We start from the raw sequence: 15,989 nt of genomic DNA, 5'->3' as shown, positions 1-15,989 counted from the left end.
GGTGTACACAGAGTGGCAGTAAACACAATGCTATATAGTCTGGCTGAGCGAGCGGTGTACTACTGTTCCCAGCAGAATCAGAGTGGCAGTAAACAATGGTATATAGTCTGGCTGAGCGGTGTACACAGAGTGTCAGTAAACAATGGTATATAGTCTGGCTGAGCGGTGTACACACAATGCTATATAGTCTGCTATATAGTGTCAGTAAACAATGGTATATAGTCTGGCTGAGCGAGCGGTGTACTACTGTTCCCAGCAGAATCAGAGTGGCAGTAAACAATGGTATATAGTCTGGCTGAGCGGTGTACACAGAGTGTCAGTAAACAATGGTATATAGTCTGGCTGAGCGAGCGGTGTACTACTGTTCCCAGCAGAATCAGAGTGGCAGTAAACAATGGTATATAGTCTGGCTGAGCGGTGTACACAGAGTGTCAGTAAACAATGGTATATAGTCTGGCTGAGCGGTGTACACAGAGTGTCAGTAAACAATGGCATATAGTCTGGCTGAGCGGTGTACACACAATGCTATATAGTCTGCTATATAGTGTCAGTAAACAATGGTATATAGTCTGGCTGAGCGAGCGGTGTACTACTGTTCCCAGCAGAATCAGAGTGGCAGTAAACAATGGTATATAGTCTGGCTGAGCGGTGTACACAGAGTGTCAGTAAACAATGGTATATAGTGTGGCTGAGTGGTGTACACAGAGTGTCAGTAAACAATGGTATATAGTCTGGCTGAGCGGTGTACACAGAGTGTCAGTAAACAATGGTATATAGTCTGGCTGAGCGAGCGGTGTACTACTGTTCCCAGCAGAATCAGAGTGGCAGTAAACAATGGTATATAGTCTGGCTGAGCGGTGTACACAGAGTGTCAGTAAACAATGGTATATAGTGTGGCTGAGTGGTGTACACAGAGTGTCAGTAAACAATGGTATATAGTCTGGCTGAGCGGTGTACACAGAGTGGCAGTAAACACAATGCTATATACTCTGGCTGAGCGAGCGGTGTACTACTGTTCCCAGCAGACACAGAACAGTAAACAGAATGCTATATAGTGTGGCTGAGCGAGCGGTGTACCACTATTCCCAGCAGACACAGAACAGTGAACAGAATGCTATATAGTGTGGCTGAGCGAGCGGTGTACCACTATTCCCAGCAGACACAGAACAGTGAACAGAATGCTATATAGTGTGGCTGAGCGAGCGGTGTACTACTGTTCCCAGCAGACACAGAACAGTACACAGAATGCTATATAGTGTGGCTGAACGAGCGGTGTACTACTGTTCCCAGCAGACACAGAACAGTACACAGAATGCTATATAGTGTGGCTGAACGAGCGGTGTACCACTATTCCAAGCAGACACAGAACAGTGAACAGAATGCTATATAGTGTGGCTGAGCGAGCGGTGTACCACTATTCCCAGCAGACACAGAGTGGCAGTAAACAGAATGCTATATAGTGTGGCTGAGCGAGGTACACAGAGTGGCAGTAAACAGAATGCTATATAGTGTGGCTGAGCAAGCGGTGTACTACTATTCCCAGCAGACACAGAGTGGCAGTAAACAGAATGCTATATAGTGTGGCTGAGCGAGGTACACAGAGTGGCAGTAAACAGAATGCTGAGCGAGCGGTGTACTACTATTCCCAGCAGCGACACACAATGACTGGGGGGGACCCTGGCTAGCGTGGCTGGAGCGCGAACTACCCTGCCTGCCTACCCAAAGCTAAACCCACAGACAAATGGCGGAGATATGACGTGGTTCGGGTATTTATTTACCCGAACCACGTGACAGTTCGGCCAATCAGAGCGCGTTCGGGTCCGAACCACGTGACCCGTTCGGCCAATCACAGCGCTAGCCGAACGTTCGGGGAACGTTCGGCCATGCGCTCTTAGTTCGGCCATATGGCCGAACGGTTTGGCCGAGCACCGTCAGGTGTTCGGCCGAACTCGAACATCACCCGAACAGGGTGATGTTCTGCAGAACCCGAACAGTGGCGAACACTGTTCGCCCAACACTAATCACAGCCACCCAACGGAAAGCCCAACAAAGACTCTTCTTCCTCCACCAGCTGAGAAAGTTTGCCATGACTCAAGAAATTCTTACCAGCTTCTACTCCGCCACCATTGAGTCGCTCCTCTGCTCTTCCATCTTGGTCTGGTATGCCGGCGCCACCGCCAATGACAGGGACAAACTACAGAGGGTCATCAGGTCAGCAGAGAGGATCATTGGGTGCCCCCTCCCCTCACTTGCCCTACTACACAACAAAAGACTGAAATCCAGGGCGCTGAGGATTGCCAATGATCCCTCACACCCAGGCCACTGCTACTTCAGCCTGCTGTCATTAGGCAGGAGACTTCGGCCATTTCTACAAAGACTGCGAGACACAGAAACTCCTGCTTCCCCTCGGCGGTCAACCTTCTAAATTCCCTACACATACTACCGACAACTCAAGCCCCAACGAGCTGCGGGGCTAGCTGCGCTACGGCTGACCAGTTGACCAAACCAACCGGCCCATAAGACTTACTGCCAGTGGATGACTGGCAGTAAGTCTTATGGGCCGGGGACACACTGGGGAATGTGATGTATACTGTATTGTAATGTAATGTTAACTTGATGCCTCTGCTGTCGCTGCTATCTATCTTATGTCTCCTATCTATGTCTTCTTCTTGAGCTACATGTATTGTGCCAAAACAATTCCGGGCGCGACCCAGTCACGCTTGGCGAAATAAACGATTCTGATTCTGCTGCTTACAGAACCTGTGTTGGCATTAGAAAACTGTTACACTGCATTTTGCATCAGCTGTCATCTTATCATTCCTTTTCATCCTTCTTTCATATCTTCTTTCATATCTTCACCTCTGTGAGGATAGCTATCTACTGATACTTTTATTAAAGGAAAGTACATACAGCTAAAAAAACACTGGCAGGAATGCTTTGCGAGGGAGAAAAGATTACTGCCCCTCACACCCACAAGGTACCTCCCACCGCCTCATTGTATTAGATCATTTGTGTATTTGGGTTAGTGGGGGCTCTATGTAAAGTTTTTTTTTCTGGCTGATAACAGACCTTAGGGGGAATGGATTCCTGGTTGCCCCTCATATCTCACATCCGTTTTATAAAACACAAATATGAGGCAGATCCTATTGTCCCTCAAGATTTTAAAGAAAAGTGTTTTTGAGGAGGGGTTGATTTTCTGCCCACCATATAGCATAATATAGAGACTAGTTGGATTGTCAAAGGGCAGGGCCATACACTCATTGCCTTTTTTTTTTCTTTCTGTACTCCAGTCCAGACAGCATGGCTGGACAGCAGGATGCCAAATTATCTCTCACAGACCTTAACGGAGTTTGCAGTAATACAAACACTGGGACCAGGAAATAAAGTGCAAAATAAAGTTTTATTGCCATGCAATAATGCGAGCATACACACAACTGTAAATGCCAATGTGATGCAAACCCATCACGGCACACAATATATACAAACAACCCAGGAATGCAGTGACAATTATATATATATATATATATATATATATATATATATATATATATATATATATATATATATATATATATATATACATATACATGCATACATACATACATACAACTACTCGCAGTACAAAATGGAGCAGGCAGAAATCATGATCAGAACATAAATAAGAAACACCGAGAGCCCAATATAGTGTAGTATGTATTGGAAACCGTGGATAAATGTAAGTGTGAGATGAATATACTCACAAACATGGGTTACCTCTTAGACAACCCCTGTAGATGCAGGTGAGGAGATTAGACCTGTCCTCACTCAGGATTAAGATGTCGCTCTCTGTAGATCAGAAAAGTAGGGGTAGGTCACCCCTCCACCAGGGGTGGACACAGTATTATCGTAAGAGAACAGAGGCGCCAGCAGGTTAAAAGGTAATACAAAAGCAGACTCAAAATACTGTATGCACCAATAATGAATGTATTTGTTTACTTCAGACAGTATTTTGAGTCTGCTTTCCGGAGGTAAGTCCACCACTGCCTCCCAGTAAATTTTAACATTTTTATTACCTTTTATTCTGCTGGCGCCTCTGTTCTCTTCCGATAATGATCAGAACATAATACAGATTCAGGTAACAAACCAGTCGCAGTACAAAGGAGTAGGCAGGACTCAGGGTCAGACAGAATATACAGAGTTCGGCAACAGAAAGGCAAATATAGAAATCAGGGCAAGGAACAGGAACCAGGGTGTCCAGAAGATAAAGCCTGGAAGCATAACATTCTGGCAATTAGGAGGAAGAATAGAAAGTTCTTATATAGTCCAGGTAATATTCCACAGAGCCCTCTACTGGTGGCACAATGGGAGTCTACGAAAGTCCAGGTCAATACTGCCACCAGCAGGCAGAAAGGGGCACAACATGGTTCCTGACATGATCATTTTAAATTCTGACACACGTAAGTTATGCAGGTTCTGGGGCTGCTTACACACAATCAGTGTCAAAAACTGCATTTACCTAGCCACAGGACCTGCATAAATCATATGTGTCTGTATTTAAAGGGATGAGCTAGCAACACTACCATACAGGCAGTAAGCAGTAATCTTGAGAGGTCCACACTACTTTTTATCTTTTTTTGCTTTAAGTGTACTACATTTAATTGTTTGTCGTTTCACTTTTTTTTTTGTTTATTTCACTTGGCATATCTCCCCAGAGTTGTAAGGTCTTCCTTTGTGTTTTGGTGACAATACTTAGCCTAGGTGTCCTCTAATGACTAGAGCAGCATTTTCAGATTAAAACACTTTCTACCTCCTATATCACTTAAACAGTGCAATTTGGGTAAAGAGGCGCCTCAGTGTGAATTAAATTGTATTAAAAACTAGATTAAAAAAAAATATGAGTTGGCTTACCTCGATGACGAGATCTTTGTATAGACAATTAGATATTTATTTAGCACAGGCAAAGCGTTTCACAGGTCTAAGCCTGCTTCTTCAGGCCAATAACAGTGCCAATTGCAAATAGCCAATCAGCAAAGGGAACCTCTCTTTGCTGTTTGGCTATTTGCAATTGGCACTGTTATTAGCCTGAGGAAGCGGGCTTAGACCCGCGAAACTCGTTGCCTGTGCTAAATAAATATCTCATTGTCTTCACAAAGATCTCATCATTGAGGCAAGACAATTCATTTTTTTTTTATTTTATCTTGTTTTTAATCCAATTTTTTTCACACTGGGGCCTCTTTACCCAAATTGTGCTTTACGTACCCCCAACACACCCTGTTGGAGGGATCTAGACAGACTACACATGTTTTAAACAATAGCGATAATCTTTCACTTTTACCAAGGAGAGCAACCACACCCAGGTCCGGCAGGACCACCCTGAGTGGAGTCGGGTTCCTTGTCTCCACCTGCTTCCTGTGGTCTGTTGCCCCTCTGCAACCCGCCTTTGTGAGTAGTAGTACCTTACCTGTTGATATCACATATATGAAAACATATTACACTATTGGGCTCCCATTTTTTTCTCTCCTGTGTCTTTTCCTCTAGGGTGCTGAGACACCCCTACTACTCTACATACACTTAAACAGTGGTTTATTTTTTGATTTATTGCTGAATTTGCACACAGTCTTTATACATCAGGTGCTTAATATTATATAGGGATAGGATTCATAGATTTGTATGCACTGGACACTTTTCAATATCTATTGTTTTTGCATTGGCACTTTTTCATGTACTGTTGAATTGTTGGATTTTACACTGGATCATGCTTAGCAACTGTGACACCCTAATTGTTTATTATAGCACAAATTTGTATTACCTGCTACATTAGGGAGCTCTGATTACGTTCAGACTAGGGGGAGATTTTAATGTGTTTTATTGTTTTTATTCATTGAAAGAGTTTATCAATAAAAATGATATCAGTATTTTTTTACCTAAATAACTTGGACGTATTTTTGTTATTGTTTATTTTGCTCCAGTATGAGTACTTTTTTTTCTCTTGATGCAATTGTGTGGTGAATTACCCTATAGGAATGCATTTAGTCATATAGTGCAGCTCTTTGGACCACTAACGCTCCAGGGACCAATGGCCTGGAATGCCTTTGCGTAAAAACGGCCCTGGTTTAGACTTCTTAAACATTTCAAATCACTAGGAAACAGAAAAGTGTCTTTTTTTCACAAAAAGAGAATTACGTTACCCGTTTTCATTCATTTCTACTGTCTTGACTTCATAATATGAAAGTAATACATATATACATAAAAGTGTTTTGGGATAAAACCTTAATTCTTACCTTGGATGTTAATGAGTAATTCTGCACTTGTTTTCCTCACTGTACTGAAAGACTTTCTTACTTCACACTTGTATCTCCCATAATCCTCCAGCCCGGTTGACCAAACTCTGTATTCATTGGATGTTTTGAATTCTTGAACCTTCTGTCCATCTCTGTAGAAAGCATACAGCAGCTGTGTATCCTGTCTGAGAGGATGAAGTCTGGTGCTGCAGGTCAGTGTCATATCATCTCCTTCTATTACTGGATCATGTCCATTATTTATTTCTGGCACACTGAACAGATCTGCAAGACATAATTATTAGTGATGAACTAATATGGCAATTTTTTTTTTATTTGCTATTATTTTCTTGTAAATATCACATCTTCACACATAGAATATATGCAAAAACATGTGGGTATGAAAAAGCACAATTTTGCACAGATAAAAATACGGAAAAATAAATAGTTATGCAAAAACACATTGTTCCCCAAATCTGTTGCAGTTCATGGCCAATTGGCCATTAACTTTTTCGCCTGATATTTCTCCTAGGAGACGATTCTTCGTCTATTATTTAAAATAAATGTAGCACTTTGCAATTAAAAATGTAACAAAAAGTAGGTGAAAAAGTAGTTTCAATTTTATTTTAAGTATGTTCTTGCTTGCTGGTGGTTTAAAAGACATTTTATTGACAAAATACTGTATATTCCGGCGTATAAGACGACTGGGCGTATAAGACGACCCCCCAACTTTTCCAGTTAAAATATCGAGTTTGGGATATACTCGCCGTATAAGACTGCCCCTCTTCCAATGCACACCAAGTAAAAAGAAAAAGAAAAAAATCATGTACTGGTGCTGTGTTTGAACAGATACTGGTGCTGTACTGTATATGTTACCCAGTATATAACAGTATATAGTCAATTGACTTGTTGCATTGGTCAACTCTCCTTAAAGGACTTACGAGGCGAAATTCATAAAAAAAGCTAATTACCTCATTGCAAAAGCAGACCTCAGGGCAGACGAACAGCACCTTCCCTGTCATTGTCAGGTGCTTTATAAGGCTAATCCAGTCTTCATTACAGGTCCCGACCCTACCCAGGGTCGCCTTACGAGAATCGCCGCTTTAAAAATGATCTCGTGCACAGCTCTCATAGCCGGAGCTGCGCAGTATTACAGCCCTGCTCGTGTCCGCCCTCTCTCCGTGCGATTTATCTCTCCGTCCGATACGTCATGTGGGCGGCTCCACATGACCACCCACATGACTTACTACACAGTGCCAGCCAGCCGCGCCCCCTCAGCAGAGAATACAAGCGCTGAGCGAGCGAGGACTTGCTCGCTCAGCGCTTGTATTCTCTGCTGAGGGGGCGCGGCTGGCTGGCACTGTGTAGTAAGTCATGTGGGTGGTCATGTGGAGCCGCCCACATGACGTATCGGACGGAGAGATAAATCGCACGGAGAGAGGGCGGACACGAGCGGGGCTGTAATACTGCGCAGCTCCGGCTATGAGAGCTGTGCATGAGATCATTTTTAAAGCGGCGATTCTCGTAAGGCGACCCTGGGGAGGGTCGGGACCTGTAATGAAGACTGGATTAGCCTCATAAAGCACCTGACAATGACAGGGAAGGTGCTGTTCGTCTGCCCTGAGGTCTGCTTTTGCAATGAGGTAATTAGCTTTTTTTATGAATTTCGCCTCGTAAGTCCTTTAAGTAGACTGGTCAGCTCTCCTTGTCTACCTGTTTATCAGAGCGGTATGGAAGAATAGATTGCGCTCCCTCAGCAGGGAGATCTGAGAGACGGTAACAGGATAGGGCGTATCACCCGGCGTCAATGACACCCGGCGTATAAGACGACCCCCAACTTTTCAGAAGATTTTCAAGGGTTAAAAAGTAGTCTTATACGCAGGAATATACAGTAAGTTTAAAAAATATCACCTAGGAAAACAAACTCAAGAGAAAAAGGGAAAACAACTTCAAGAAAGTATTTTGTGAAAATCCCTGATCAGTGATAGGCAAAAATGCCAATATTCTTTTCACATTAACTTTCACAAAAATAATGTAAAACTCGATTTTTAAGCTAAAATTCCATTGAAAATAAATTGTGTTATTTTTCAAGTTTTTGCGAATATTCAAGGCAAATTATGGCTTTCACAGAAAGATAGTCACGGTAGAAATATTGTGTTTTTGTGGTAAAAACCCTTAGTGTTGTCCATCCTTAACTCTCCATGGTAGTGCCTACCCCTAAAGGGGCCCATACACCTAACGATTTTCCCGCCGATATACAGCCAAATCAATCACAGTGATCGAATCAGCTGTGAAATCGCCGCGCACACCACTGACAGAACGATCGATTTCTTTCCAAAATCGATAATTCCTGTCGATTCCCGTCAATCCGTCCATGCGGAAGATTTCTCTCGATCACCGGCGGGTCAGGAGTGCGTCGATAGCGGTGTTCGAATGCCCGACGACCATCGTAATACAGTGGGTATACATTACCTGTTCCGCCGGCGCGACTCCCCTGGTCCCCGCTACCTTATTTTCGCGCTGGGCTCCGGACCGCTGCAGCTACACAGAACTTCCTGTCCCGGCAGAAAGTTTAAACAGTAGAGCGCCCTCTACTGTTTAAACTTCCCCTGGACAGGAAGTTCTGTAGCTGCAGGAACGGTCTGGAGAAGAAGACAGCGGGGACCAGGGGACTCGCGCCGGCCGGTGCAGGTAATGTATGGGGTGGGGGGGGGGAAGTGGCAGCTCCACAGATTGTGATTGGTTTCAGGCTGAAATCGATTCACAATCTGTTTGCAGTAAAGGCAGCCATACGATCCCTCTCTGATCAGATTCGATCAGAGGGGGATCTATCTGTTGGTCGTATCTGATGGCAAATCAACCAGTGTATGGCCACCTTAACTCCCCTGGTGGTAGTTATCCTTAACCTTATTGGTGGTGCCTAATCTCAACCTCCTTAGCAGTAATCCTGAGTCAGGCTCAGGATGCAGTTTAGAGTGGTAATCCCGTGCCTGGGTGAGTTATATGTAGAAGCTGTGGCAGATCTCTCTGTGGTATGTTTTTTTGTTCATGTTTTTAGGGTCTAAAAGCTTGTGAAAAAAATGCACTAAATCTGGAAATAATCATAACGCCAGGGAGGTTAACCCCCTTGGCGCCTAAATGTGGTGCCTAACTCTAGCCCTCCAGTCGTGACTAGCCTTAACAACCCCCCCCCCCCCCCCAGTGGTGCTTATCCTTAACACTCCCTGTGGTGCATACCCTTAATTTCCACCTGGTGATTCCTGAACTTAAATAACCCATCCCCTTCCCCCACCTAACCCTAAACCTCCCCCATGTCAACCTCTCTGCCCATAGCTTTTATCATCATAAACGGTGCAAGAGGTTGCCCACTAAAATAGCGGGCACTAAGGCTGCCTACTATGCAGACTGCAGGTACGAATACAAACACTTTGCGCCCGCTATTTGTAGCCGTAGTCTACATAGATGGTAGCTTCAGTGCCCTTTATAATGATAGCAGCTGTGACTGTGTCATGATTAGAGGTAGGACAAATCCACTATTTCTTCGAATCTGAATCTAAAATGGTTCTTGAATATATAGGTAGCCAGGTATCCTTGCCTCCCATATAGGTAGCTAGGTATAGGTGCCACCATTATATCTATCCAAGTATAGCTGCCCCTCGTACAGATAGCTAGGTAAAGGTACCCCAAAGGTGTCTTTAGCATAGGTAGCTAGATATAGGTGCCTTCAGTGTAGGTAGCTAGGTATAGATTCCTTTAGTATAGGTAGCTAAGTATAGGTGCATTCAGTATAGGTAGATAGATATAGGTGCCTTCAGTAAAGGTAGTTAGGTATTGTTTCCTTCAGTATAGATAGCTAGATGAAGGCTCCCCCCAGTATTAGTAGCAGTAGCCCCCGTCCTCTTCCGCTCCTCCCTTGCCTCCTCCGCTCAACCCCTGAACAAGCAGCGGCTTACCTAGTAAATGTGGTTCAGCATGGAGCGCAGACCTCTCTCTCTCCTTCCGCCTTGCTGTGATCAGCATCATCAGCAGAAGCCGGTCACTATGGGAACAACGAGAAGGAATTAGAGAGAGGTCTGTGCTCCATGCTGTAATGCATGTTCTAGGTAAGCCACTGGTTGTGCAGGGGGCGAGTGGAGGAGGTGCGTGGGGAGCGGAGGAGTACATGTGAGCAGAGGACTGGTGGAAAATGTCCCTCTCTTCATGGGGGATTCTCAGCATGGTCTTTATTCTTTATAAAGACACTCCCTGAAAAGGATTTATACAAAGATATTGGCCAGCCTCCCTGCAGGCGTGAGGACCCCCAATAAGGAGATGGGCTACTCCAAAACCTGTTGGTTCTTACAGATTTCTACTACCTACTATAAGTGACAGAAACATAGGAAAAAAAAAGTAATTTATGGCTCATTTTACTCTGGAAGAAATGTATTTCTTATCTGAATTTGTTTACATGTATTTTAAATTGTATGATTTTTTTTTAGATAGTGCTCCTTTAGGCCTCTTTCACAGTACAACGTTAAAGTTGCACGTTAGAAAATGATTCAACGCAGACTAACTCACAGCAATACTAAGTCTGTGCAACATTCACAGTGCGCACGTTGCGTTTGTGTGTAAGGTGTAGCTTTATTAGAAAGTTCTGCATGCCGTGCGTTATCCACGTTATTAGCTGAGTTGGACTGTTTGCACATGCTCAGTGATGACTTGGAAGCATACTTTTCATTGCCTGTATGCTCTACTGTATACGATGATAACAGGGCATTAAGTTGCGTTGCACCTTTTTGGGGCGTTTCGTTGTAATTTGCGTTGCGACTTTAACGTCGCATCAAAATGCAAAATCCTACTGTGAAAGAGGCCTTAAGGCCTCTTTGGGCTTTAGTCCAGGGCCAGATTATTGAGAACATGTGTTGCTGTTATCTGGACATCTCCTGTACCTGTTTCCTGTCCTGATCTGTTTATCTGGTTTACCTGGTTTTGACTCTGCTTTGCCTTATGCACTTGCTACTTGCTGCTGATTTTGTACCATGTATCCCTGTGTATATATTTGTGCTTGCTGTTCAGTTGTTTATAGTTAGTCAAATAGGCCTGGAACCCACTAGTAGTACGTTACTAAGCCGTTACTGAGCGCTTGTGATTTGAAAAGCTCTTGCTAATGTAATGCTATAGGTGTGATCCCACTAGGGCAGGGATCACACCCTTCGAGGGCCGAGGTCCTCACACATTTTTGAGACAGCTCAAATTAATTGATGTGTCTGAATCAGGAAAGGTGTGGTCCATCAGGTAGAACACATTCCTCTCTTTCTCAGTCCATCCTAAACACTGGCATGGATCCAGCCCTCCTGGCCTGGAGTTTGACACCTGTGCTCTAGAGCGATGTGATTTTATAAAAATCCCCAATAGCATTGCATTAGCAAGAGCTGTTCAAATCACTAACACTTAAAAAAAGGCTGCTAGTGGGTTTGAGCCCTAAGGATAGTTGTCTGCTGGTGTTGTGGTGTGGGGTTTGCTGGGATTTGTTGTTCCGTTCATGTGTGCAGGGTTCTCATTTTTAAACAGAATCACTAACCTTAAATAAACAATTATTATTTCACTTTACATTACTGCAAACGTGGTTATCTGCTTGTCTGTGCAGACTTTCAGAAATGTGTCTGCAATCTGTCTGCACAGCCTTTGACACATAGACTTCAATTCATAAAGCGTTACCGCACTTGGTAATGCTGAAAACAGCTGACTTTACCGAGCACTGAGGAAAATATCAATTCATCAAGGCTGTTACCGCATGAAAGGTTGAAATTACAGAGCAGTGAGGTAAATTACCGACTTGTGCGGTAATTACCCCAACACATGTCAGGAAATGTCAATTAATCAAGGATACAACATGCGGTAACACACAGGAATGTGGTTGATCATTACTGGCTGTTCTGAGATTGCGATAACCAGCTTCAAAAGGCTTCCATGTGGATATCCCTCTGACTGACAGCCGCAGAGAGCCAATAGGGACAGTTCTCTCTCCTGCAAGCCCCTGTCTCCTCTGTGATAGGAAATGCAGGCTTTGCGGGAGGGTCTAGTTTTCCTATCCCCAGGCAGCGAGCAGAGAGATAGCAACAAAAGATGTTTTCCCGCCACCCTTCGGCAGTGTAGCCCCATAAGTTCCTGTTTGAATATGCAGAGATGCTATTGGGAGCTGGTGAGAAAATCACGTAAGCAGGGCATGTGTAATGTTTCTTGGCAGTTCATCTAAGCTGTGGCAAGTAAATAGAATGTTAAGCCTAATGGGACAGGTTCAGAGGAGATTCAGAGCGAGCAGAGGCAGTATAACAAAATATGTACATCTAAAGGCATGTCGGTTGTGCCTCTTTTGTATTGTAATGCCCTCACTGCATGGAGAACAGCCTAACAACACAGAACTGCTGTTGCCGTTTTGATGAAATACTGAACATCTACTGCACATGTGGAAATACTGATGAATTAGCACACGTAAGTCTAAAATACCAAATGCGATATTTTAACAACTTGGTTTTTGTTATCAAGCAGCCTTTGATGAATTGAAACCATAGTGTTATTTGCTGAAATTAGCAGCTATCCCAGTGCCCGTCCTGCTATCGCAGCCATAGTAGACATCTTAATTGCCATGATTAGCGGCTAACAGCAGTAAAAATAGTGGGTGCCATGCCCGCTCGCTAGGCAAAGTGCAGTACCAAATAGTGGCTGGTTTGCCTCTGGTGCCCTTTTTAATGCTGTTAGCCGCTTGTGAACGGCAATTCACATGTAAGTCTATGGCATTGTGCTTTTTACCAGGACACCTCTGGTGCCATTTTTACCTACTTTGTTGCAATAATTACATCTTAACGGAATTAATGTTTTTTTTTCCTCCACAAAAGTTATAACTCTTTAGAGTGGGATTGTCACCATAAAAATCAAATTTCAACAGCAACTGGTCTGAGTGTATATGGTGATAAAGATGCTAATCCTGCATTCAAAACTTTTTCTGCTGTTATGGTTTGGAGTTATTACATACTTTAGGAGCACTGGCCCTAGTGCCAAACAGTGCCAAAGAGTTGAATGCTGGGAGTTCTTTTGAATGCTGGGAGTTCTTTTTATTTATAATATATTCCTCCTCTTCCATTTATTTCCCTGCCTAGCTGATCACTTGTGTTTACAAGCAAGGCTGAGGTGACTCAGTGATTGGATGTGTAAATAAAAAATAGACTCTGGGAGGAGGGCAGCTAATGAATACACAATGACCAAGAGAAAGGAGGGGGGAAAACAAGAGTCAGGGAGGATATGATGTCAGCATTAGCTTGGCAAGATGGCCACTGCCTAGAATAGGATTTTCCGAGTTTCCTTTGTAAAATTCACAGGAATTAGTACGTGGATAGAACAATACATCTGTTATGTAAGTAGAAGTATTTATCTACTTATATATGTGTTTTTTTAATACTAGGTTAGCTTGGGTGTCGCTTGTCCTTTAACACATAGGCTTCTAAGTAGAGATGAGCGTAATGACGTAATTACGATTTCGCGAAATTTTGCGTAATTAGTGTAATTACGATTATGGCCGTAAGTACATAATCGTAATGAAGAAGGATTTCACGAAATTTCGCGTAAGCGTAATTTTCGCGGAATTTTTGCATTACAGTGGGTATTACGAAATGAATGCGTATGGCCATGCTCCCAAGCGGAAAAGTTGACTCATGTATCAATGTTAGGTAGCCGCCGACTTTAAGGGTTAATAGCAAAGCCCCCTTAAATGCTAAGAGCCTCAAATTTGGAGAGTATATTAAGGAGATCAGAAGGAATAAGACGAATTTTTTTTTTAAAAAGACCTTATAGTTTTTCAGAAAATCGATGTTAAAGTTTCAAAGGAAAAATGTATACATTTAAAAACCCGCCGACTTTACAGGGATACTGTAGGGGGGGTCGGGGGAAAATGAGCTGAACTTACCCGGGGCTTCTAATGGTCCCCCGCAGACATACTGTGCCCGCGCAGCCGCTCACCGATGTTCCGGCCCCGCCTCCGGTTCACTTCTGGAATTTCTGACTTTAAAGTCAGAAAACCACTGCGCCTGCGTTGCCGTGTCCTCGATCCCGCTGATGTCATCAAGAGCGCACAGTGCAGGCCCAGTATGGTCTGTGTCTGCGCAGTACACTCCTGCTGACATCAGCGGGAGCGAGGACACGGCAACGCAGGCGCAGTGGTTTTCTGACTTTAAAGTCAGAAATTCCAGAAGTGAACCGAAGGCGGGGCCGGAGTATTGGGGAGTGGCTGCGCCAACACAGGATGTCTGCGGGGGACCATTAGAAGCCCCAGGTAAGTTCAGCTCATTTTCCCCCGACCCCCCTACAGTATCCCTTTAACGGTTAATAGCAAAGCCTGCTTAAAGTTTAGGAACACCAAATTCCCAGGGTATATTAAGGGGATCAGTGGTAGTGTTGGGAGAACACCTAGATGTTCGGGTTCGCGAATGTTCGCCGAACATCGCCGCGATGTTCGGGTGTTCGCGCCGAACTCCGAACATAATGGAAGTCAATGGGGACCCGAACTTTTGTGCTTTGTAAAGCTTCCTTACATGCTACATACCCCAAATTTGCAGGGTATGTGCACCTTGGGAGTGGGTACAAGAGGAAAAAAAATATTTGAAAAAGAGCTTATAGTTTTTGAGAAAATTGATTGTAAAGTTTCAAAGGAAAAACTTTTAAATGCGGAAAATGTCATGTTTCTTTGCACAGGTAACATGCTTTTTGTCGCCATGCAGTCATAAATGTAATACAGAGAAGAGGTTCCAGGAAAAGGGACCGGTAACGCTAACCCAGCAGCAGCACACGTGATGGAACAGGAGGAGGGCGGCACAGGAGGAGAAGGCCACGCTTTGAGACACAACCCAGGCCTTGCATGAGGACAAGAAGCGTGCGGATAGCAATGCTTTTTGCCGCCATGCAGTCATAAATGTAATAAAGATGAGAGGTTCAATAAACAGGGACCGGAAACGCTAACCCAGCAACAGCAGCACACGTGAGGGAACAGGAGGAGCCGCAGGAGGAGAAGGCCACGCTTTTTGAGACACAACATCCCAGGCCTTGCATGAGGACAAATAGCGTGCGGATATAGCAATGCTTTTTGCCGCCATGCAGTCATAAATGTAATACAGATAAGAGGTTCAATAAACAAGGACCGGAAACGCTAACCCATCACAGATGGTCATTGTTCATGTTACTTGGTTGGGGTCCAGGAGTGTTGCGTAGTCGTTTCCAATCCAGGATTGATTCATTTTAATTTGAGTCAGACGGTCTGCATTTTCTGTGGAGAGGCGGATACGCCGATCTGTGACGATGCCTCCGGCAGCACTGAAACAGCGTTCCGACATAACGCTGGCTGCCGGGCAAGCCAGCACCTCTATTGCGTACATTGCCAGTTTGTGCCAGGTGTCTAGCTTCGATACCCAATAGTTGAAGGGTGCAGATGGATTGTTCAACACAGCTATGCCATCTGACATGTAGTCCTTGACCATCTTCTCCAGGCGATCGGTGTTGGAGGTGGATCTGCACGCTTGCTGTTCTGTGGGCTGCTGCTGCATGGGTGTCATAAAATTTTCCCACTCCAAGGACACTGCCGATACCATTCCCTTTTGGGCACTAGCTGCGGCTTGTGTTGTTTGCTGCCCTCCTGGTCGTCCTGGGTTTGCGGAAGTCAGTCTGTCGGCGTACAACTGGCTAGAGGAGGGGGAGGATGTCAATCTC

The 15,989-nt window shown here is 44.3% G+C and overlaps 1 protein-coding gene across 1 annotated transcript in view; it reads right to left on the bottom strand.

Annotated features, from left to right (window-relative positions):
* Positions 1–15,989, bottom strand: part of LOC137531494 (Fc receptor-like protein 6) — a 128,935-nt gene that overhangs the window by 97,344 nt on the left and 15,602 nt on the right. The window contains exon 3 of the mRNA XM_068251409.1: positions 6,261–6,542. Within this exon, the coding sequence (XP_068107510.1) occupies positions 6,261–6,542 (282 nt within the window). The remainder of the gene's footprint in view (positions 1–6,260; positions 6,543–15,989) is intronic.

This window comes from Hyperolius riggenbachi, chromosome 9 (assembly GCF_040937935.1).
Source record: "Hyperolius riggenbachi isolate aHypRig1 chromosome 9, aHypRig1.pri, whole genome shotgun sequence".
Lineage (NCBI taxonomy): Eukaryota > Metazoa > Chordata > Amphibia > Anura > Hyperoliidae > Hyperolius > Hyperolius riggenbachi.
The sequence above is the reverse complement of the archived record's forward strand: the minus strand, read 5'-3'. Positions and strand labels throughout refer to the sequence as shown.